The following is a 25,689-nucleotide window of genomic DNA, read 5'->3' on the forward strand; positions in this document are numbered from 1 at the left end:
CGTCGGAAAGCTAGTAAACTATAAAATAAAGTATCACAACTAATAAACAAGTTGTATACAGCTTATTATTCACACATACAACAATATTACTTATAGACCAGTTATTTTTTCACTCGTCTTTTTCTAGACAATGCAAGCCCTACAACCTAGGTGACGGTCACTCGCGGTTGGAACATAAATCTATGTGACACTTGGCTTTCATATTAGTACAAGGACGTGCTGTGTCCACGTTTGTCGTTAATTTACATAATATAATAATACATAAGCATTATCGTTTAAAATGAAGAATTAAAAATATACAAAATTAGTTTTAAAATCTGAAATTCCATGACACATCTGAAAGTTCAGATGTTTCATTGCACGATCGACTCTATCATGGATAATAATATATTCCCATCCGCAAAACGCATGAAAAAGGCCCATTTCAATTACTATATAATATCTAATAAACATCATACACTATTTAGAAAAACATAACAAATTCATGAAAAAAAAACAAGACTTATGTTAAAGTTAACAGCTGAAATTTCAAACGATTAAGGCCCGATTTTCAATCCTTGGTTAAAACTTATCCGTCGCCAATAAAGTATTACACGATAATAATATTAAAATTAAACTGTCAAATCCGGACAAATAAAATGCATTTTTGAAATGTTAGTTTATTACGTTATCCGAAGAATAACTTTTAACCAATGATTGAAAAATCAGCCCTAAATAACGACAAATGAATCGTTTAGTTTTTGTCATCATTTTCTAAATCTATCGTTTTTTACACGTAAATAGGAATCTGCGAAAGGGTAAAACCGTTGAATCATGAAACATACAATTGCTACCGAGGTCGGCTTATAATTACGAATTACAGAAGTCAATTCTGTTGCCATAATTGGTATTTGTTTACAATACAATCGCTTTTTATAGATTAGCCGGATTTGCATACTTAAATGGGATAAATGTTGGCATTAGATTGGTATGCTTTTAATTTCGCGGAAGTGTTTCGTTTTTGTCATTCAAGTGTTTATTCATAATTTTGATATACAGGGTGTCCCGCCATCGCTATACAAAGCTTTGCATAGATGGAGGTTATAGTTTTGCATATGCTGAGTAGGTACGTAAAAAATGCTTATAAAATTCCAGACGCATTTTTTTTTCAAATAGATGAATTCTAAAAACTTTATGTATGCACCCCTAATAAGCCACCTGCCCAACTTTGCCACCCGCACGTGATTATGTTTTCATAGACAAAATGCTCACATTAGCGAAGCGAAAGCGAAGCGAAAGCGAAGCGAAGAAAACATGGATTTTAAGGAAAAATTTAGCCAAAAATTTTTGACGTGATTTTATTGTTTCAGTATTTTTACGTGATCAGTGTATGCAAATCTACGAGTCCCTTTGCGCTAATCATATCGATAGTGGGACACCCTGTATAGCGTGACTGTAGTTATTGATTATCTACTAAAAAAAAACTCCGCATAGACACTGAAAGATATTTAAGATCTTATAAGTTAAACTCATCTAAAACTGTTAAATGCATATAAATAGATTTTCTATTTTAACTAAGTACTATGTACCGATTAGCAATATTCATAAACTAGCATATAGGGCACAGATAATATATTACTTTACCAGTAATATAAAGTTAACTTTACATGACATGAAGAAATAATAAATACAAAAAGTCAACATTTGTAGTATCTCTCAATCAACCACGTGTTTATGTTTTGTAATAAAAAACATCTTGACATGTCAATCTAATCTCGTTAATACCTACAATATTCATTACATATAATATCTAAATATTAAAACATTTATTGTAAAAAATATGACTCGTTGATCATATTATGATCAACGCACATCCCAAACTACTAGAAATAAAATTTTAATTATTTATTTTACGTATTTGCATAGTTTTAAACATTTTAATTATTTTTAAGTTAAACATACTTATACATATTTTTGGAATTCCCTACATAGTAAACAGGAGACAAGCTTCTATGATCTCTGTTACTTCTAAAATAAATACATATATAAAATGTTATCTTTGAACTATGTTTGAAGTGGACAAATGACTCATAAATTAGAAAATTACACACCGCTACCACATACCCATTAACTTACAACATAATATAGGTAATATAAACGTTGGTGAATTTTAATTAAACTCAAATATGCTACATAAGGAGATTTTATCGATAATCCGTTCATGACACCGATTATATGATCATTTGAAAATAACTGCAATTATGTATCCAGCATATATCAGTTTTAGATAAATGAAGATTGATGTGTATGTTTACTGTGAAAAAAATAAACATAAATAATAATGCTCTTTGTAAAAAAGTGGATGCCGTTTTATGCGGGAATCGATGCATAGATTAAAAATGCAGATGTACCTAGCTATATTTTTAATCGAAAATTATTTTATAGAGTCAATTTGTAGAAACAATCAAAGTAGAGGTGTATGCGATAAAAGGCGAAAGGTTAAAAAAAAAAAACAATCCATATAATCTTTACAAATTCGCGTATCTCGAAAATATTTGATTGTAAGTAATTAATATTTTCATGATGGTCATGTAGAAAAGATGAGTCAACTTTTGAAAACAATATAGAATTCAAAAATTCACAGAAGATTGAAATGAAAAATAGTATCTCTGTTAAGAGTTTCATACAAACGAAGCCGCGGGCTACAAGCTAGTATATTTATATATATATTAAATGTGTGCTATTTAATTTAGCATTTTATCGATTCGCTAATTAGTACAGATAAGCGCAAATGGCAATAAGGTATGCGTAAATAGATGATTTAAAATTTTTCTTCACGCGTTAACGCGAACGCGGCTTTTTGTTTTTTTTTTCTATAATTATTCCCATTAGAAGTATGGAAATAGTAGTAGTAGTAGGTTTAAAATTAAGGGTTAATTAGCTAATCCGGCATTGCTATGTCAATGCTACAACAGTTGCTCTATAGGTTTTATGTTTTTCCATAAAATACTAGCTTTACGGCGACCTTTCCCGCTTTATCTAAAACCTAATAAATGATATATACGATAATCACTCTATCTATTAAAAAAAGACTCATCAAAATCCGTTGCGCAGTTTAAAACATCTAAGCATACTACTACGATAACAAAGCGTGATGTCTTTTCTTCTTCATCCATGTCGTCAAATTGAACCTAACAGATTATTTTTAACGAATAGAATAAAATCGATCATGAGGCTGGATTCACCGTGTATTTCGCCAAGTTTGTTGATAATTTTCTTATGTTATTTAAGTACTTATTAGAAAGCAGAAAAGGATACTTTGTTTTTAATTTATTACCACATAAGTAGTTAAAATAATTTATTTTGTTCTAGAATAATCCACGATGTTTCACGGAGGCTTGCTGTCGAAATTAAAGGCGTACTACAAGTGGTACGTGCTCGGGCTAGTGTCAGTCGGCTACATTTTGGGAGAGCTGGGACATTATCTTATAGGTATGGTATACCTACTTATTATTTATTAATTATATTCTTAAATATTTAAAACAATTATTGAAGCTAAAAAAATGTTTTTTTATTTTGTATCATGACAAACTTATTACTAAGCATGATTCCATGTCAATTTAAAAAAGGAATAAAATCTTTGTGACATTATTCCTTGGCGCCAAATTCTTCGCGCCAACCTATGACTTTTTTACAAAAAATATAGAATGATTCAAAATTAAGAATTTTCGATTTGAAATCAAACAACCTGCGTGATTTACCAAAACGTGTCGTAGTTTTTGCTAGAGAATTTAGTGCTTTTTATTAAAAAAAATCGAATACTCAACAAAGCAGTTCCAACAAGAGGTAAAATAACAATACGTGTAAATTACTCAAAACCAAATTCGATATATTTATTTCCATTTTCCACGAATGTGGTCATATACCTAATTGAAATGAAAATACTTGAATCATTCAACTTGCATTAGATACTTGCATACTTGATTTGCAAATGACTACGTTATTTTTCGACATACGTTACACCTTGACCGATTGACTTAGATTGACTTGACGATTCTAAATAAATTCCTTACACATAGGTTCCGAGAAAAACCGTCTGGTACCAAAGAATTTACTCGTTAGAACAGTTTATGTTTTAGTGCGAATCTTGAGGAAAACACGGGAAAATATTGTTTATTCATTGATAAAATATGTCTCGCAATAATATAGATACATAAAGAAAGCGTAAGTTCTGATGGTTCTGACTTCCATTAGCTTCTGCCAAAGTCTTCGGTCGTTCCATTATCTCATGTAAATTTCTTATTTCCCATGTAAAGTATATAATCCTACAAAGTACGATATAAGTATGAAAATAAACATACCAATTATATTATATAATACTTTATTATTAGTATATTACTTAATTTAGTACCAAATAAAAAAACTACGCGTTGAAGCCTATACCTACTCTGGTAGGCTTACGAATTCGTCACTTCAAAATATATCATTCAAACTTCACAGCAGATTAAGTGTTCTTAAAATAACACAGAATCAATCAATCAGGCAACACATAACTTTTTGCGGCTCAACCTTGACTTTGCCCGCCCTTGAAACGCGCATTCGTTTAGGAATTATATTAGATGCCTTTCAAAGTAAATATACAAAGTAAAAAAGTAAATGTAGTAAAAAAAAAGGAAAGTATCGGCCTTCGTTTTGGGATAGTTTAATTAACTTTTAATGATTTAATAATAGAAAAAATTGTCTGTTGTTTGTAGTTTTAAAACGGAATGTTATCTTTGGCATATAATTGAGTGCGTTAGTTAAGTATAATGTAATAAAACAAATTTCAATGTAATCTATACTAATATTATAAAGCTGAAAAGTTTGTTTATTTGAACGCTCTAATCTCAGGAAATACTGGTCCATTTTCAAAAAATCTTTCAGTGTTAGATTGTCCATTTATCGGGGTATGCTAGGCTCCGCTTATATATCATGACGCTAAGACCAACAGTAGCAGAGCAATGCGGGTGAAACCGCGTAGCACAGCTAGTTTTTAATATGATTTTTTAAAAATATTCGATTGAATCAAATTGATCCTGTCAGACAACACACAAGAAAAGTCTACTTCACCAAGACTTCACCTATTAAAAGGGTAAAATTTAAACGTTATAATTTTTAAATGTTTCTATTTCTCCTTTCTATATCTCTTTTATTATTTAACCTTACTTTCCTTACAGGAACAACATCAAAAGTAACTGCAGAAGTCTTGCACTATGGTGACAAGTCATGTCAGTTGAACGCAACACATTTGCACCTCAGTCAGTTGCCAGTTATCTGCGAGAAAGTCAACTCTAGCGAAATGTAAGTTCTTTTTTTCTTCTACTTTCAGTTCTAGAATGACAATTTCAGTAGGAAATTGCGGTAGGTTCGTAGTAAGGACGGATTCTGCTAAAGTGGAGTTGTTAACAGACGGTATGCTATTTATTAAATTATCGTTAGTTATTTTCTGTATTACATATAAGTCTCGAGGAAAAAATGTTTTTTTTTTAATTTAGCTGAATTTTTGGTAGTGACCTAACACTTATGGTTTGACGTCGCTGACTCTTTTATATGTTAATGAGCCTGACGAAATAAAAACAATATTTTAATCACAATCAGTTTCTACATTTTTAAAAGCCACACATATTTATGATTCTTTTATTCATAGTCAAAATCCAAAACAATAAAACGCAGAAAATAAACAACAACATAGATAAGGAAACATAATTTATAACTGCGTATTAATTATGAATTTATGTATCAACTTCCGTGATTTACATGCATACTAATTTTATTATTTAACATAATATTATATAACATAGGTATACCTACCATATAGTACCACAGAAATTAGTAAAGCATGTTCAGGAAATATATATAAATAATATCAATAATTCATAAAACCCGATCGTCCATAGCAATTACGATTTCAATTAAAATTATCTACGATTGAAACTAAATTTACATACGGAAGTGCCTTGTGAAACAAGATATTATTTATAAAGTTAATAATAACAATATTTCGTCTAACATAAAAGATATAAACCGCCATTTTTAGACCTCTGTTATGGGCAAGAGTTAAATATTTAGACGCAATGGCATGTGGGTCGTCTTTTCTTACGTAGTCAAATGTTTTAGTTTTATTTTTGGGTGATGAAAATGAGATCGTATAAACTTAAAAAAAATGTGTGCGTATACACCTTAATTTTTCAAAAAATAATTTACTATATGCAACTTTACAGAAATACGTCGAATCACGCGTGGTAGGGATGAGAAAAAGATGGCGCGTAACGGAAAAATGTCACGCGTAACGAAAAAATGTTACATTACATTTTTTTCTAACCCCGATAAAGAAGCGGAAGAAGCCCCCTTTTTTTCGCGGGTAGATGTGTACACGTCAACATGTAAATTAATGTATCACAGTCACATAACCACACTTCTACTTGGCATCCATTATAAATACGCTAACAACTTACAAAACTTTAAGATTTAAAAAGGATTCAATATTTATCTAATAATGGTCAATCATCTAAGACCACTAAAATAACATTTTGTGTACGTGGCCATATACGTAAGTTTTTCAACTTTTAAGATAAATAAAGACGAGTGATATCATTGAGATCGTTAATTGGTTGATTACGCGAACAAATACCAAGAGATGCTGTAGTTTTCTGTATCATATTTTCATACTTCCTTATTATATAGAATCAATTACCTAACCTATGCACTTTTGTATATAATAATGTTTATTACAAGACGTACTTTATAGTAAAATGTATCGAGTAGTAACTTTTGAAAATTTGTAATTTGCAAATATGTACCTACTTAATTGAATCAAACTCAAAATTAGGATAAATAATAATTAATCAAATAATTTTAATTCTTCGTAATTCTCAACAATTCAAATCATAAATATCTATACTAATTACTATAATATTATAAAGCTGAAGAGTTTATTTGTTTGTTTTTTTGAACGCGCTAATCTCAGGAACTACTCGTTCGATTTGAAAAATTCTTTCAGTGTTAGATAGCCCATCTATCGAGGAAGGCTATTTAAACATATCAGTGCGCTAGGACCAACAGGAGCGGAGCCACGCGGGTGAAACCGCGCGGCACAGCTAATATAATATAACAAATGAACACAAAAACTGCCTGCCTCTCGTCGTTAGACAAAAAAAGCTCCAATTAAAACCGAACTCTCCATAGGAAATATAATTACCTACCAATCCATAAACATTATATGAACGCCTTATTATTTATAACTTATTAATTTCCAAGTAATTTCAACTATGTATTAGTCACAACAATATGAATATACTTATGGTAGTGTTAAAATTACGCTACCGTATATGAACCGGAAGAAATGCACTGTGAAATAGATACCAGTGTTTTATATTGTTGGCATCTCAATGTAAGATAGATTTCCTGATAAGAGAGTGCATCTATGATATTCTTTATGTATTAGGATAGAAATGTTTTTCGTGAAAACATGATATGAAGTGAAACTTCTTTATCGAGGTTGGAAAAAAATTTAGCGTAACATTTTTTCGTTACGCGTGACATTTTCCGTTACGCGCCATCTTTTTCTTATCCCTACCACGCGTGATTCGACGTATTTCTGTAATGTTGCATATAGTTACAGCAACATTACAGAAATACGTCGTATTTCTGTAATGTTGCATACAGTAAATTAGGTATTTTTTGAAAAATAAGGGCATAAAGAAGTTTCACTTCTTACGTGTGTACACTAGTACACGTACACTTTTTTATTTTATTTTATGGTACTTCAACCGTTTTTTATTTATATTTATTTTACACTAGCTGTGCCTCGCGGTTTTACCCGCATTGCTCCGCTCCTTTTGGTCTTAGTGTGATGATAATATATAAATATATAGCAACCTTCCTCGATAAATGAGCTATCTGAAACCGAAAGAATTTTTAAAATCGGATCGGTTCCTGTGATTAGCACGTTCAAACAAACTCTTCAGCTTTATTTTAAACAACATGATTCACAAATACATAAAAAAAACTTTAACTTTAGTTTTATACGAAAGTATATTAAGTACAAATAGCATATTAAAATGACACCTTCATTTTAAAAAATCATTGTAAGTCTAGTTACTTATTCCAGACCTGAATTCCTGCAAAACTTACAGGTTTTCAATAAAATGTTGTATTTTGCGCAAGATTATTTTATCTAAAAACTCAGCTGAATTGACGTGAAATATTAAAACATGCAATTAAAATCATTAACCGTATCTTAGTCTTGACATTAGCCTTGTTCAATTGTAAATAATTGTTGTTTGAACTTTCGCACGATACTCATTTATCTTGAAACAAATCAACATCGAACCAATGAAGATACGATTAATAATAACTTAGCCAGTCATTACTCATTTAACTCTAAATAACCTAGTACTAATATAATATTATCACAGACTAAAGATTATACTTTTAATTTTTATACTGTGGTATTAAATTATCTGTGGCCTAGTCTTAACCCTGACTTGATGTTTTTTTAATTAATAATTATTAAAAGTGACCCGTACTGGCCTAAAGTTATATTTTAAAACTGCATAAAAATGTTTTAAAAACATTCTTCTTATATCATTTGAGCGCATGTTAACAATACTTAATCTAATATATAAAAATCAATGCCACTTTTCGTTGTAATTCCATAACTCGAGAACGGCTGAACCGATTTCGATAATTCTTTTTTTATTATATTCCTTGAAGTACGAGGATGGTTCTTATGTAGAGAAAACGTTAATATGTACCACGGGCGAAGCCGGGGCGGACCGCTAGTTAATTATATTTATAAACTTATAAAGTTTTTTTATTTTATTTTTTGTAAATAAATTAAACAATAAACCATTAGCCAGGTTGTAAGTTGTTAATAATATCTATTACTGAAAAAAGCAATTTATTTTAATATGCTTCAAGCCAAATTCTTATTAATTAAATAGCCAGCTGACCTATGCATAAAATAACTATGTCCGTACTTAAATTGAATTGTATTTTTTTTTCACATTCTAGCATTGAGTTAATATGTAGGTACTAGTACATTCTTTGATGTTCTCTTTCTATTGATTGTAATATGAAGTTAATTGAAGCCTCTATCCTAAAAATTATCTAATCTATACAAATAGGTACCTACATTTCGTTTATCAAAGTGCTTATCATCTAGAAAATAAAAGCTTCACTAGCCATTAGCGCCACATAAATTAAATCTGAAGACATGTATCTAATTACGCTACAAATGACCATAAAATGAGTGTTAAATAAATCTAATTGTAATCATTACGCTATTTATTACCGCATGTCATTGTCAATTTAATTTGAAATAGCTTCAAGGACACAATCTCCTGTGTTTTTCTTTTTACCTGACTGTGCAAAAACGTTCATGTTTTGCACTGAAGGTATTACTTTTGTGTGCTTATTAGTTTCATCAAATAAATTTTGTTTTGGAAATATCTTATTCTCAAATAGAGACAGATTTAGCATATGAATTTCACTGAATTGTGTCTGAATTTATATTTTTAGTTTTTTATGGCAAACAAATTCTTTAGAAATACTTATAAATTATATATTTAAATCCTTACTAATATTATAAATGCGAAAGTAACTCTGTCTGTCTGTCTGTTACTCAATCACGCCTAAACTACTGAACCAATTTTCATGAAACCCGAGAAAGGACATAGGCTACTTTTTATCCCGGGAAAATGACGCAATCCCGAAAATCCCACGGGAACGGGAACTATGCGGGTTTTTCTTTGACTGCGCGGGCGAAGCCGCGGGCGGAAACCTAGTTCCTTATAAATTTAAGGAATAAAAAAAAATCGAAAACGCTTCGAACCCGCTTCTTACATTCAAGCAATAGCCGTCTGTCTGTATTTCAAAAAAGTAAGAGTTTTTCAATTCGACTGTTTCTTTTCTTTATCACAAAACTTTCGACCTGGGTGAATCAATTTTGATTATTTTTTTATTTGCTCTCCGGATGATGACCTAATCCTAAATTTATTTCAGTTACGACGATTTAGGTTTTTGCATATTTTTCATATCTGTCTATCATAACTTCCAGATGCGAAACCTTAACCCTAAACGGCACGCGGTACTGCGAGTGGGGCTACAACGGCCTCGGGATCGACTACCAGGTGCTCGCCGGGCCCGCCTTTATGGCCGTGTTCACTGTGGTCGGCGTGGTGCTAGGAGTCGTGGCTGATAAGTATGTTGGAGGAACTATTTTAAGGGTTTTTTTAGTTATATAGCTTTAAAATTGGTTATGGACATATGGAATGCTCTATAATAGATTGTAATTGTAAATTGTTGATGATAGTTGATGTTTGAATATTAACTAATATATATGTTATTTAATAGTAAGTTTGTTTAACCGTCTATACTCTATATGTATATGTATCAATATCCGTAACATTTAAAAAGTTTGTAAAATGTATCGTTTGATTTAAATAGATTTGACGCGAATGTTCAGAATAAAAATTTTAACAATCTTAAAAATTATAAGTGAAATGATAAGTATAGTTAGCCAACTTCGTGCGCAGCAGCCTACATAGATTGATTTTACTTGCTAAAACTCTTCTTTATACAAGTAATATTCACAAAACAAATCATTTCCAGATACAACCGTGCCCGGATCTTATCCTTCTGTACCCTAGTATTCGTGATCGCGATCCTCTTGATGGGCACCGTCTCTGAGTACTGGCATCTCGTGATACTCCGCATGATAATGGCGGCGGGAGAATCAGGATGCAATCCTCTAGCCACGGGCATCCTCACAGATCTGTTCCCGGAACATCAAAGAGCGCTAGTACTGTCGATATTCAACTGGGGGATCTATGGGGGATACGGGATCGCGTTCCCGGTTGGCAGATACGTTCCCGATTTGAACGCTTGGGGATTGGTAAGTTTATTTTGAAGATATAACTATATATAAATTCTGAGTTTGATATTTTTTATAGGTGGGACTAAGTGTGTGTATGTGTGAGGGTTAGAGTATCGTTCAAAGATAATTTAAATGACAGAAACGATATATATTGATCGTTTATACATATATGTGGTTTATACATAGGTTTACCAGACAACAATTGCTTAGATTCTGATAGAAAATTTTCAGTATTGCAGACGTTTGACCACTATCCCGTCTGATGTAAAGCGGTGATGTGATATTTGAAAAATTGACTGATATTATTATTTATTTCTTTCGTAGTTTAGTAACGAGACCCAAAAAGATAATTCTCCGATTTAGATTAATTTTACTTAAAAACAAACAACTGCACGGTTAATAATTTGTTAAATTTTATCATGTTATTCTTATGCACAAATAACATTTGTACGATTCATCATGACAAGACTTTAAGTGTTTGTTTTAGTTAGATAAGTATTTTATAAACTAAAATAAAAAAGAAAGTTCGTCGTTTAGTCGGGAAACTTAAAAAGCAACCTATTTATTTCAGGAATTATGTAGCTTTCTGCAGGTGCAAGATTTTTTTGATTTGATTTGATTTGAATGAAGTACTGGTCCAAATTGAATAATTATTTTTACTTTGTGTTGTGTACGAGAAAGGCTATCTATATTGTATATTTAAGCAACCTTCAACAAATAATTTTACTTATTTATGTAGATCAATTTTATGGGATTTAAAATTTTATTCTTTGATGTTTTTAAAAGTTACTTCACCATTAGGGAGATTTTTCCGTGAGGTAAAATGTCATAGGCCGTTTTTATAATAATTTAACAGAAAATATGAACAAATTATGGTATTTCAGAGTTGGAGGCTCTGTTACTACAGCGCTGGTATCGTGGGCGTGGTGATAGCGGCCCTCACCTTCCTCACCCTCCGCGAGCCGGAGAGGACCACCATTGGGGAGGAAGGTACGTTGTGTAGTAGTTTGTAGGTAGTAAGCACGTAGTAAGTAGTTAGTTTGTAGTTAGTAGGTAAGTAGTTAGTATAAATTTATAAAGAATAGAAAAAATTCGATCACGAGGCGGGACTCGTACCCGCATCCTTTCACGGCAATAAGGACGCTTGACCAACTCAGCCACCCGTCGTGACCCGCCAGAGTGATCGAATTTATTCTACTATTCTTTATAAATTTATATAAGCATCTGAATGCCATAAAACCAAAAATATCAATTTGAACAGGTAGTTAGTAATAAGTAAGTTGTTAATAGGTAAATTAGATATTGAAGGAGAGTAAGTGAATAAATTACTTTGTTAATAAAGTTTTTGGCGATTTTACGATATGAATAAATTGCAGTATCATCTTAGAAGAAAACACTGACTTTTACTTTACGAACACGTTACCAAACCACGCACTCAAACGTTAAAAAAAATATCAATAGAAAGCACAAAAATATAACATTTCTCTACATTTATATAATTAACAATAGTTTTTCATAATTTTCTTTGTTCATCCAGGAACAGGCAATGCTAAATCCGACAGCTTGGAGTCTGGCAAAAAGATGCCGCAAGTGACAATCTGGCACGTGATTGTTCAGCCCAGAATAATTCTTCTGTGTCTGGCTGCTTCTATCAGACATTGTGGTAAGTTATTATTTTATTTTTAACTAGCTGCGCTTCGCGGTTTCATCCACTTAGCGCTGCTCCTGTTGGTCTTAGCGTAATGATAATAATATATTATAGCCTTCCTCGATAAATGGGCTATTTTACACAAAGAATTTTTCAAATCGGTCCAGTAGTTCCTGAGATAAGCGCGTTCAAACAAACAAACAAACAATCTTCAGCTTTATAATATTAGTATAGATAGAATATAAAAACGGATCATTATTCGAATTTTCATCTGGAAGTTATTATTAATTAAAACGAATGTTGTTAATTTGTTTTTTTTAAGGTAATAACTTTTTTATGTTTCTGACAGAAACTATGATTCCATTCTATTTGATAGGTTCAGACTTCAGATATTATAACAACTCTTGTCTCATAAAGTCTTAACATACGTATGCAATAGAGGGTTAACATCTTTTGCACTATAATATGATTAGAATTAAAAATAGTTTAATATACTCAGTAGATACTATTTATAATTACATCATATCTTTTAAATACGCAATCATTTTTATTGCTTTGCAGTTTTTCTTAAATTGATTGATTACAAACGACTGGCACTGTCCTATCAAACTAATAATAATCTCCCGCTTCAATACGTTGATTGTAATAAAACAAGAAATACATATTTTATCGGTATCAGTATTTCCTGATTTTCACATAAAATATAAATAAAATCGTTATTATAGAAGAAACACACAATTATTCAAAATCATTATTGCTATAATATATATGTTTGAAATTTGAATTAACGACGTCAGAAAATGGCGAGAAATCTTCACTAGACCACAGAATAATAACACAGTATAATAACTCAGATGCATATATGTATCAACTTTAAAAAAAATACCTTGTTCCAATTTTTTCAACATTTTTAATAATTTTTCATACACTATTTTAACATATTATAATATCCCAGGTGGTATGTGTTTCGCGTACAACGCGGACCTGTACTACCGCGACTACTTCCCGGACGTGGACCTGGGCTGGTGGCTGTTCGCTGTCACTGTTGGGATTGGCTCCATTGGTGTTGTTGCTGGCGGTGTTGTTTCGGATAAGTATGTTGTTTTTGTTATTAATGGTAATTTAGATTAATAAAAAGTATTTTTTTTAATATGTAAAGAAATTCCGGCGGAAAAGTCGGAATGAATAAATTCGGAAAAAACAGAATTGCATTGTTCCAAATTTTTCAGATTCTTGATTTTTCAGATCGATCAGACATAATGTTTCTGACGTGCGTTCTGAATTGTGAACCGAAAATTTTTAATCTTTCTATACAATATCAATAATTAATAAAATTATGAGGGCTTGTTGTGTCTCTTTTTTTAATTTGAAGATATTATGTGTGCAGTGTGAGGCACGCTACCGCAATTCACATTCTGAAATAAGAATCTGAATTCATACTTACAGATAGATTAGACTAGTCTCATAATAATATAAAGATTCTGTTTTTTAATAATTGATAATACATAATTAGAATAATATAGAATATATTTTTTATTTTTATTTTTTCTTTTCAATTTTGTTATTAGGTTAAGTAGATTTAAGTTTCTTTGTATGCAAATTATTGTGGCAATAAATACATTCATTTCATTTCATAATATATTTGTACGAGAACACAGTATACAATTATATAAATTACTAAATATTTATATGTAATTAAACTAATTATCCCTTACAGATTCGTATCCCGCATGGGCGTCCGTTCCCGCGTGTTAGTGCTCGCGCTGTCGCAGCTCATCGCAACACTTCCCGCGTTCGGTTCTGTTGTCTTTGGTCCACTCTGGGCTATGATCACATTGGCCTTCTCCTATTTCTTTGGTAATTGTTTTTTTATTTATTGCCGACACTGCTTTGTTCCTTAGCTGTTATTCATTGATTTATTTTAATTACCAACATATATTAGATATATGCAACATAAACAACCATTATTGCTGTAGATACACAGAAATCGAGGGCACGTGTCAGAAGTGAAACTTCTATTACCTATGCATGTTGAGAGTAAAATTTCAAGGTCACGTCATGGAAATGCCGTCACGTCATGGAGTAAGGTGACGATTTTGGCATCGTTGTATCTAGCCAAAGAAGTTTCACTTCTGACACGTTTGCTCGGCACACACGTTCTTTTTGTTATTGTATATTGTTTTGCTATAAAAATTTATTTTGTATTAATAAAAACAATTATTTTTCAGCTGAAATGTGGTTCGGTATTCTATTCGCGATCCTCGTGGAGATAGTACCATTGTCGGTTCGTTCAACAACCGTGGGCGTGTTTCTGTTCGTCATGAACAATGTTGGCGGGAACTTGCCCATATTGGTGGACCCGGTGTCAAAGGCCATAGGCTATAGAGAGGCGATCATGATCTTCTACGCGGGATTCTATGCCATAAGTGAGTCTATGGGTTTTATAATAATCCTTGATAAATTATTTCTAACTAGATTCAATTAAAGATAATATACGTTTAGTGGGTAAAATTCGGAGTCGGTTACATAGGTAATATAAACTTACATGTATACAGGCTAAGCATACAGGTATAAAAGGCAAAAGCTTAATATATCGCCGACGTGCCTGTTTTATATAATTATGTATTTTTAATAAGATTAACTCGAAATGTTTAGTCATCATCAATTGTTTAAAAATAGTAAATACACTGCAATAATTATCTTATCGAATACCAATGTTATATTTATTTAATTGTAATAAATGTACGAATAATGTACACAAAAAGTAGGTTAAAAGAAAAAGTATCTCGGAATTTATCTCCGATATAAATTATCTGTTAATCCAAGGCATTGCCAAGTTTAGGTACAAGTATTTTTATACGTTATATACAATAATATTATTTCTCATTACAGGTGCTATTCTATTCTTCTTAACAATGTTCTTCATGGACGGACCTGTAGAGAAGGAAGAAGACAACAAAACAGACGGTCAAGACAACAGAGCTTACATTCACGACGAAACCCGCAACAGGCCGACCGCGACAGTGCAAAACGCGCGATTGTAGAAAATAAAATTATAATATGGCAATCAATATTCTTGCCAGACAAATAAATCGACTGATATGAGGTTGCTTCTACCGTTGTGGAGATTATCTGTGTGATATCGTTTATCTGTGGACGTTCAGTTTGACAGCTGTCATGACATGGCGCGTATTTTAAATTGAAAGTTCGTAATCTGTAAAAGATTTCAATTTTCAAACGAAATAATTGTAGTCTTTCAAAGGAAATGAATACGAAGTGATATTACACCGTTCCTTTATTTAATTTATAAGATTTAGGTTAACTAGTATTTAATGTTCAATGTTGTTATAGTTTTAGTTGTTTATATTTATTCCAAAATTTTAGTGTTGTTCGAATCACATATATATTGTTCAGGGGCTTATATATAGATCTGAGAATAATGGATTAGTCTCAACTTAAACATGTGTCGCCTAGTAAATTTAGTATTTAAATAGGATATTCCTTGAATTAAATATAAAGCCCCAAAACCCAAATGTGTAACTAACAAAATGCCCTCTTTTATTTCCAAAAACCATAACTAAAATCTTGAAGAAAATCAATTAAAGTGCCAATAATATTGTTTCCAAATCGTAATTAATTGTTAAAATTAATTTATAGGTACCTAATTCATATAAATGAGTATTGAGTAACCCTACATCTTCCAGTGAGTACATTTAGCTATTTAAAATTTTCTCACCAAAGAATCTAAATTTTCAATTTCCAACCAAAACAATCTGGAAACACTGATATGATTTTTTTTACTTCAGATTTTCATAAAACAAAATATTACAATTCTTGCCCTAAATATTGTTACAAGAAAAAGCAGTTCTTTGTGATACACTGTACATATTTATTGTTAAGATTAATTTTGTAAATAAATTATATACTAAAATACTGATTTTTATTTTAATACCTCCCCATACATTATATTAAATTTATAATTAATTCACTGTTTTATGCAGATATTCAGTATAAACAATTAATGAATTTATAACAAAAAATGAGGACAAAGAAACTTCTTTTTTAAATAAAAAATAGTATACCAAGGTGAAGAGAATAAAAAGACAAACATAGCTTGAGGTATGTTTATTAGATATTTATATTATATTATGTATTATACAATAGTAAATATTTTTACTTGCAAATGCATTCATAAACATGAGTAACATTTTACACATATTTTACTTTTGAACCCATTTTGATAATAAAAAAATAATTCTTAATCATTGAGGTCCCGAACATTCATAATCTTAAATGGAGAAGCTTATGTAAAGAAATATTTTAAATTCATTGTGATCATTTCTACATTACATTTATGCAAGTTTACATTATTTGTATTACAATTTTTATTTCCTTAGATCCACACGAACATACAGAGTGCTAATCTAATCAACTGCAACTAGTACACCTTTACCGTTAGACTTATATTTAAACACTTTTTCCTTTCGCCGAGACTTCCAACATTTAGTCTCTTCTTTGGATAAGACATATTCTCCACTTACAACCACTGACTTTATTTGATCTGAAAAAAAAAAATATTGTTATTATAAAAATAACATTCTATTTAAGCTATAAGAGCTAGCGCGCAAGAGCAACTTTTGTCTCCGCAACTATTTTGTCTCTCCCATCAACTCTATAGGAAGTTGCGTCGCTACATGCGCGCACTTTCTTCGCGAATAACTATAAGAGTTACAGAAATACCTACTGATAGTGATATATACCTTCATCTATATCTTCCTTCATCCTGTTTTGTTTAAGTTTTTTTGCTTCTTTATTGTGAGATTCTGTATGTGTATCCTCTTCTTCATTACATGACAGGAAACCTTCAGAATCTTTGAACAGTTTGACCCCTCCTTTGATTTTTCTTTTGCTGAAAGAAAAGGAACAGTGTTTTTATAGTAAAGATGACTTCTTTAGTTATATTATGTTGTTATAGTATGTAGTTATATTATGATAGAATACTAGCTTTCAAAGAAAAACCTGCATAGTTCCCGTTCCCGTGGGATTTCCGGGATAAAACGTATCCTACGTGTTAATCCATGTTACCCTCTATATGTGTGCTAAACTTCATTGTAATCGGTTCAGTAGTATTTGCGTGAAAGAGTAACAAACAGTAAACACACACACATCCTCATAAACTTTCGCATTTATAATATTAGGAAGATTTTATTGTAGTTATCTATTGAAATATTATGCACACTGAAATAAACTTACTGCTTTTTAGGTTCTATATCTACAAACTTAATGTTTTTGTTAATAATACTAGATATTTTATCGCCAATTTTTTTCTGTAGTGGCAAAGGTACTTTGACATCATTATAATGGCTCGCTTCTTCTAAATAACGCTCCGATTTCTGGTTTATTTCTGAAATGTTTATAAATAGTACATAATAAATATACATGCTGGGATCACTGTACTATAATATATTTAACACAATATTGATATACCTGCTGTGGGAATACTAGATTTAGATGTATTAACTTTTTGGTTAATTAAATTTACAAAACTAGTGTCTACCGCTTCTCTAAAGCGAGATAGATCTTCGCCTTCAGAAGAATCGGTGTCCGACATATCAAGAGAAATTTAAACTCCAAATAAATAAAAGTTCAAGTTTTGGTTTTCAAAACAAACATGCCGCACACATGTGAATTCGACACATTGAACTGTCAACTGTCAAGTTGAGACTTGAAAGTTGACACCCTCAATAATCACCCTGTGAAAACATGGTGAAAACCTTAGCTAAAAACAGTAGAACTAGAATCACTTATGTTAAATATTCGTATCCTCTAACTTTTCGCCTAATTTCTTTCCAATAAAATTATTTGGTGTGATTTGTTTTCTTATCTTTACTCAATTTCTGCAAATAGACTTATCTACTGGCCGTAAAAAAAAAAGAACAAGAAAAAACTCTAATTAGTTTTTCTGTCAGTGTCAAAACTGTGGTGTCAAAATCAGCTGGGGATGTCTGTGGGGCTTGTGCTTGTAATTTATTTCCCTGAGGTTAAAACTATAATGCGAAATTAAAATTAAAGATTTGTTCATAAGTTAAAGAGAAAACATATTTCCAATTGAGACTGCAAAATGACGGAACTAACAAAACCACCCGTTGATCAAAATCTAGTGAATTTCACACAGAAAAGCGACTATGATTCCCTAGCGAAGTATTTGGTTGGAAATATCTACCGATATCGGGAAAATATAATCATACCAAGAGTATTGGGTCCGGTTATTATTAAAACAAATGAAGAGAAAATGATTGAATCCACGATAGAGAGCTGCCCGTTCAAATCAGTGACCAGTTGTATTATAGGTTAGTATTTTGTTTATTTAATTGACTGTTCTCTGTAGAAAAGCGCTAACTTTTCATTCATTCTCAAGAATCAAATATCTTTTTTTTTTTCAAATAAAAAACAGGACTGTGTGTGTGGACAAAGAATTCACTTATATGTCATAATATAGATTTACTGGCTCTTACCTGCAAAGTTCAGCTGAATTATTATCAAATTTGTGTTTATATACGATTCGGCGTTTACTGCTAATGATATATTGCCGATTTTGGATTATTTGAAGTCCTTTTCATTTCATTTTTAATTTGATAGGCATTTAAAGATTTAAACTTTCATAATATTATATAATATGAAGAAACAGACAACAATAGCAACTTTGTTTTATACTATGTAGTGATATCCCAAAGTATTATTATTTATCAATAATCAATCATGTACATATACATATTGTTGGTCTTACCACAAAACAATTAAACACAGTCTAACTTTAAATCAGGGATCTGTCACTTTAATAGTTGTATATGTGAAGTACGACAAAACCAGATTAAAGAGAACTCGGGCTTAAAGTTAAACTCTGTCTAAAGTTTTTTGTGGTAAGACAGTGTCAGTTTAACAAATAAAATAATTACAGGCTATGGTCTCGGTCTCGCGGTCGGTCTATTCACATCCTCCCTAATGCCGAACATGACGGACCCGATGGCGCAACAGAACCAAACCGCGCGAGAGATACTCCGCGAGATGAAGACGTCCATGCTGAGTTATGCTAAGAACTTCGCTATACTCGGCGCTGTGTTCTCCGGTGTGGAATGTTGTATAGAAACCGCTAGAGGGAAGTCTGATTGGAGGAATGGGACGTACGCTGGCGGTGTGACTGGAGGACTTATAGGGCTGAGAGGTCAGTTATTTTGTACTTACATACTAAACATTGAAAGAAAATGCTGTTATGCAAATGGAGACTAAACTGAAATGAGTGTTATTTAGTCAGACACTACATAATAAACTATTGTTATAGTTAGAAACACAAGCTATGTGCTACGAATTTTAGCAATAAAATGATTTTGTCGCAAAAATAAAGTCTTTCCTCTTTATAATATTAAATTTACAATCATTACGAAAATGGAAAGAATTGAAATGAAAATTGTATGATTAATCAAACAATCTATTTTATTTGTAGTTTTTATTATTGGCTTTATATTAACCCATCAATGGCTTCTGACATTACAAAATCATTAAAAAACCTTTTTTTTTTGTTTTAGGTGGATTAAAAGCAGGCATATTTGGAGCAGCTGGCTTTGCTGCCTTTTCCACAGTTATCGACTACTACATGCATCAGCGATAGAATTAAACAATGTTGTTTTTAATGTAAATTATAAAGTATATATAGTTGATTTTTTATTATTTTCATTGAGATTTATGAGGGAAATGTGAATTTAAACTGAAATAATTAGGACATTAGGACCTTAGATTACAAAATAAAAGACAGATGGAGCGTTGCCGAACTAAACCGAATAATTTATCGTCATTTTCAATAAAGCTATGTGTGCTGTCATTTCGCCGCTGCACTGTACGTACACGGTGCTTCTGTGTGCGTGTAATGTTGCCAGATATTGAAAAATTTCCCAAATTTTTCCCCGACTACGGAAAAAAGAGGGTTATGTTTTTCGAGTTTATGTATGTATGTATAATATTTCTTTGACACGCCCTGCACCTGCACCTGCACCGTTGGACCGATTTTGAGTTGTGAGGTTTCATTGCGATCTGAATTATTATGTTAGTGGCGGTAGTGACGTAGGCTATATGTACATAAATGAGAAGTCAAGTTTTAATTTTTATTTAAATTATTTTATTACATAAAGACGTAGCTGCCTACTAAAGTTATATATGGATAAAATGATTGTATTCAATTTTTTATTAAATAAATTACATAAAAAAAGTTTCAATATTAACTATAATAATTATTAATTATATTATTTTTTATTTTTCATAATATATGAATACGAATAGCGGTAGTTTTTAATCGAGAATACGGGACATTTTATTTTCATCATATCCATCATGGAGTTCACATAAATTAAATCGCTAGCGAAAACGACTATGACGTTTTTAAGCTTTATAAAAGTAACAAAATAATGTATTATGCTTATTAAAATAATCTAATAATTATCATGAACCTTTAGTGCACTATACAAATAATCACATTCACGATCGAAAAATCCAACAGCATTACCCTGAAGATCTTTTAACCATTTTACCGTTTTACCAATAAAAATGGCAAATTCATTTTCAAAATACTGGCAACATACGTTGAAGTTTTGTATTCCTTCATATCTGTAAAATTATTATTCGTAATAAAGAAATAAATCAGCCAAATTATCTACAGAAAACCTGTGAAACGATGTTTTATCTTTTTTTTTGTTTTCGGGAACAAATTTTACAGCGTTTTATTATCACAAGACGGCATTTTTTTACTAAAATTGCAAACCCTTTTGACGTATTGCATGACTTACCGTGTTTTCCAATTACAGCACTAGAGCGCATTATGCGGCATAATGCATAACGTTGAATGTTCCAACTACAGCAACGCTTCGCACAATCGAGCACTCTTCAAAGTAATGCGCGTGAATTGATGCGAGCAATCGATTTATCGTTAGTAATTATTAATTGTTGGAAAAAAAAATTAAAGCTTTCGTTTCATTGTAGTTTTTTCGAAATAATCAAAGTTAATTCAAATTGTGTTAAAAAAATAAATATAAGTATGTATGAAGGTACAAACATTGAAAAAAATGTTTATGAAATAGGTAATCAAAATCCAAATTACTTAAAATAACCGTAAATAGTTTTCAACCAATTATTATGTATACCACTTTATTTACACATTAATGAGGTTATTGCTAACTCTATGATTTTTTTTTCAACACTGAACTTAGCGCAACCTGCTAAGTAGTGCGTTTCACGTTCCAATTAAGCATCAGCATAATTCGGCATTGTGCGCCACTGAGTCGCATTATGCTCTGTAATTGGAAAACAGCCACTATATGCGCTATAGCACTGGTGCAGCGACGTATTTGTTTTTGATTTCGTATTTTCTTTGACAAGGGTGACGGGCGGTTGTCATGCTCCATCTGTACTTTATTTTGTAATCTAAGATTAGGACTGTGTTAAAAGATAAAATATAAGACAATTCGAATTCGTATTTGAATTTCGAACATGTTTCGAGTGTTGCTGTTGTACAAAATCACAGCCTTAAAAAATAAAAACCTTGCAGAATCAAATTACAAAATACAGGCTGTAAATAGCTGTGAATGTGAAAATGTGAATGAACTTCTATCCAGATGGAGAAAATGATATGAAATATTTTTCAATTTGAATTATGAATTTATCGCTCTAAAAAGCTTTCTTCTCAAAAAGATTTATAAAACATGACTTCTAAATAAAAATAGATTGTGGAGAGAAAATAGATGAGGTATTTGTTTCTTATTTTTTACTGAAATAATTAATAAAATATTTTTAAACTTATCGTCTCATGCTTCTCTAAGCAGAAGAAGAATCTGTGCAATAATTTGTATAGTCTGTGGTATCTTTATTTACGTAAGGCAACTTTAGCTTGTCAGTTGAGCTTCGCCGTTCGCGGTCGATTAGAAAAATTAAAAAAAAGATAACGACTAAAACGGAAAATGCTGTGTGAATGCACCGCGTCTCATTTTGTATTAATATTTTAGAATAATGAATAAAGTAGTGCATATTATATATTAATACGTAACAGTTATATCGCAGTATATATATTCGTATACATTTTTATCGATTTAATACAGTGATTTGCACAATAAAACGAAATGAAGGATCCCTTTGTTAACGACTCGTGTATTGATTCGCCCGCAAGGGATAGTTTAAAAAATATAGATGGGTGTTACAGTAAAAACTTATTTAAGAATAAGCCTTTTATAAATTCTCGTCGTGCCTTACAATCGGGTGCAGATAAAATATCGAAAACCTTCAAAAGTGTGAGAAATACTTTCGGAAATCTCTCGCAGGTGAGTCCTAAATTTCAGTAGTTTTTGTTTGATATTAAGTTGATTATGAATGAACATGAGAAAATATTCAATGGAAAATTGTTTATAGCGTTGATAAATTACGTTTTCATGTCCTCAAACCTTATTATAAAAGATCGACTTTGCAGAACACAGCGTGAATATTTTCATGAACGCAGCTATTTTTCACAGCATTTCAGATTGAGTGGTCGAAGGAGGCATCGTTTAGCTGAACCTATTTCACCGTGCAGGACACCAACTACTCCTGTTGCCAAGAAAAAATTGGTACCCATTATTATTTTCATAAAAAAAAGAACTAATCTGATTATTTCGTATGACCTATCTATATATTTTATAATTATTACTTTATTCTAAAATAAAAAATTCTTTACAACTTATCTTTTTAACATAAAGTTATTTCTGTTTATTTATAAATGTATATTTTTCCAGCTATTTGGTCGCAGTCCAACCAAGCTGTACAGTCCCTTTGGCATCGAAACTCCGAGGAACAGAGACTTCAGGATCTCACCATACATGCCCAACACTCCCGAGCATGAGTAAGTTAAATAATTATTTAAATGATTTTGAATACACACCTCAAATTCTATATTAAGAATTCACCAGTATAATAAGACCATTTTCATTAAGCCCTCAGCCCCCGGAATCACAGACACAATAGAAAATCTATTGTGTCGTGGCCCGATTGGGCCGTTCGGTGGTCAATCGGTTAAATTTTATTAGGAATTAAGGCGTTTCCTTTGAACATTTTAATAAATGAACCATAACAACATAATGTATATAATGTATAAAGACTACAAATCTGCATAATGTTTCGTCCATATGCCCTTGATAACATAAAATGCGTGGCTCCGCTTCTGTTGGTCTTAGCGTATAATATAAAGCCTTCCCCGATAAATGGGCTATCCAACACTGAAATAATTTTACAAATCGGACCAGTAATTCTTGAGATTAGCGCGTTCAAACAAACATACAAACTCTACAGCTTAATAATATTAGTATCGATTAAAATAAGAGAAGGTATATATTATTATTGGGGTATATTATTTATTTTTTTGTTCCAGAATGTCTCCAAAACGGCGTAAAGGCATCACACAGTCGTGGCATCTGCTCGCTAAAAAGAGGCCTCGAGCACTCTTCCAATAACTCTTTATTACCACAGTATATTATTATAATACCAGTATAATATTATAATATATTATATTATATCGCACAACCCACCGCTATGACAGCTTTTTGTCAAGTATTGTATGTGATTGGTGCTATATGTGACTGACTGTTGTAGGGAATCAACCTTTTGCTATTTATGATTTAACTAGATTTCCGCCCGCGGCTTCGCCCGCATTTTCAAAGGAAAACTCGCATAGTTCCCGTGGGTTTTCCGGGATAAAACCTATCCTATGTGTTAATATGAATCCCTCTATATGTGTGCTAAATTTCATTGTAATCGGTTCAGTAGTATTTGCGTGAAAGTGTAACAAACATACACGCATGCATCATTTATAATATTAGTACGATTATGAACATTATTTCGCAATAAGGTTGATTCCTTACATCATGGAGCAGAAGCTCGGACTGCTTATATTCTATTGATTTTAATATAAGGTTCTCATATCGTATCCTATTTTGATGCCTTGCTCAGTGATATTTATCTATTAAATAATAGACATATGCACAAAAATTATTATGCTATAGAAACTTGTTTAATCTCCTAATATAATATTATTTATGGTATTTAAATTCAGATGCTAAGAGAACTAAAATAACTTTTAAAAACTTCTAAAATAAAAATTGAACTTTATATTATTACTAGCGGTCCGCCCCGGCTTCGCCCGTGGTACATATGAAAAATAGATGTTGGCCGATTCTCAGACTTACCCTATATGCACAGATAATTTCATGAGAATCGGTCCACCCGTTTCGGAGGAGTATGCAGACTAACATTGTGACACGAGAATTTTTTATATAAGATAAATCGAAACAAAAAGCTTTCCAAATTGTGTTCTGTAGTGTAATCTGTAGTCCAATCTTACTAAAAACGAGTATTACATATACATGCTAATAATATGTAAATGGAATATCACAAATTATTTATTAAAGTTCTTTTAGCACCAGGCAAAATATAAATTCTCTGCAAATGTAGTTATCTTCATATGGAAAACTTCTTTGAAATATTATGTATATTGTAATCTCTTGTTAAACAGTACTTAATCAAATTGTAAGGTTCCAATGAACAGTAAACTTTGTAACAGACATAAATAATAACAGGATTATGTCTATAATAATAAGAGAGACTGATTAAAATCACTCATTTAAGTTTCGTAAAACATTTTTTTAACTATTTTTTCTCACACCTTAAAAAGTTAAAGGTTTTTGAGTAATTTTATACTTATTTTTATACATAAATAAACTGACGTAGAAGCGGTCTATGCGAACAAATTTGTAGTTAAAGCTGTTCCCCTGTCCCCATTATCTACATAAACATTCTACACACTGTCACACACACACACACACACACACACACAAACACACAAACATAGTAACGTACGCATTCACGTACTCCGTAGTGAGACAAAGATAGAATATACATTTAAATCGTTAGCCGAAAAGAGATAGCAACGCGCGTACCTAACCAACCTGGCTAATTAGCCGACTTCGTTTTTTTTACGCGTGTATGTCGCTTCTACCTCAGTTTATATAATATGTATTCTAATTTTTAAAAACTAACTACGGAAACGGCACTGCCCACGAGAAATAATAATCATTTTTTA

General features: G+C 31.5%; 4 protein-coding genes across 4 annotated transcripts in view; 3 read left to right on the forward strand and 1 right to left on the reverse strand.

The window, feature by feature from the left end:
• LOC123700031 (putative metabolite transport protein HI_1104) overlaps positions 1 to 16,377 on the forward strand; it is a 49,370-nt gene extending 32,993 nt beyond the window's left edge. The window contains exons 2-11 of the mRNA XM_045647137.1: positions 3,352 to 3,471; positions 5,196 to 5,319; positions 10,079 to 10,222; positions 10,633 to 10,915; positions 11,782 to 11,887; positions 12,435 to 12,560; positions 13,501 to 13,639; positions 14,263 to 14,402; positions 14,774 to 14,971; positions 15,438 to 16,377. Of these exons, the coding sequence (XP_045503093.1) occupies positions 3,363 to 3,471; positions 5,196 to 5,319; positions 10,079 to 10,222; positions 10,633 to 10,915; positions 11,782 to 11,887; positions 12,435 to 12,560; positions 13,501 to 13,639; positions 14,263 to 14,402; positions 14,774 to 14,971; positions 15,438 to 15,589 (1,521 nt within the window). The 5' untranslated portion in view covers positions 3,352 to 3,362 and the 3' untranslated portion in view covers positions 15,590 to 16,377. The remainder of the gene's footprint in view (positions 1 to 3,351; positions 3,472 to 5,195; positions 5,320 to 10,078; positions 10,223 to 10,632; positions 10,916 to 11,781; positions 11,888 to 12,434; positions 12,561 to 13,500; positions 13,640 to 14,262; positions 14,403 to 14,773; positions 14,972 to 15,437) is intronic.
• A 491-nt stretch (positions 16,378 to 16,868) lies between these two features.
• LOC123700273 lies at positions 16,869 to 18,243 on the reverse strand. Its single transcript, XM_045647446.1, has 4 exons — positions 18,033 to 18,243; positions 17,799 to 17,949; positions 17,306 to 17,454; positions 16,869 to 17,106 (listed from the first exon to the last, which is right to left on the reverse strand). Exons 1-4 carry the CDS (start codon positions 18,154 to 18,156, stop codon positions 16,970 to 16,972), a joined length of 561 nt encoding a protein of 186 aa, XP_045503402.1. The 5' UTR covers positions 18,157 to 18,243; the 3' UTR covers positions 16,869 to 16,969.
• Positions 18,244 to 18,525: 282 nt separating this feature from the next.
• LOC123700511 (mitochondrial import inner membrane translocase subunit Tim22) lies at positions 18,526 to 20,260 on the forward strand. The gene is made up of 3 exons (XM_045647744.1): positions 18,526 to 18,895; positions 19,504 to 19,767; positions 20,129 to 20,260. The coding sequence occupies exons 1-3, from the start codon at positions 18,667 to 18,669 to the stop codon at positions 20,209 to 20,211; spliced, it is 576 nt and encodes a 191-aa protein (XP_045503700.1). The 5' UTR covers positions 18,526 to 18,666; the 3' UTR covers positions 20,212 to 20,260.
• A 2,248-nt stretch (positions 20,261 to 22,508) lies between these two features.
• Positions 22,509 to 24,309, forward strand: LOC123700512. Its single transcript, XM_045647745.1, has 4 exons — positions 22,509 to 22,903; positions 23,093 to 23,185; positions 23,351 to 23,457; positions 23,983 to 24,309. The coding sequence occupies exons 1-4, from the start codon at positions 22,706 to 22,708 to the stop codon at positions 24,062 to 24,064; spliced, it is 480 nt and encodes a 159-aa protein (XP_045503701.1). The 5' UTR covers positions 22,509 to 22,705; the 3' UTR covers positions 24,065 to 24,309.
• The last annotated feature ends 1,380 nt before the right edge of the window (positions 24,310 to 25,689 follow it).

Source organism: Colias croceus, chromosome 19 (assembly GCF_905220415.1).
Source record: "Colias croceus chromosome 19, ilColCroc2.1".
Lineage (NCBI taxonomy): Eukaryota > Metazoa > Arthropoda > Insecta > Lepidoptera > Pieridae > Colias > Colias croceus.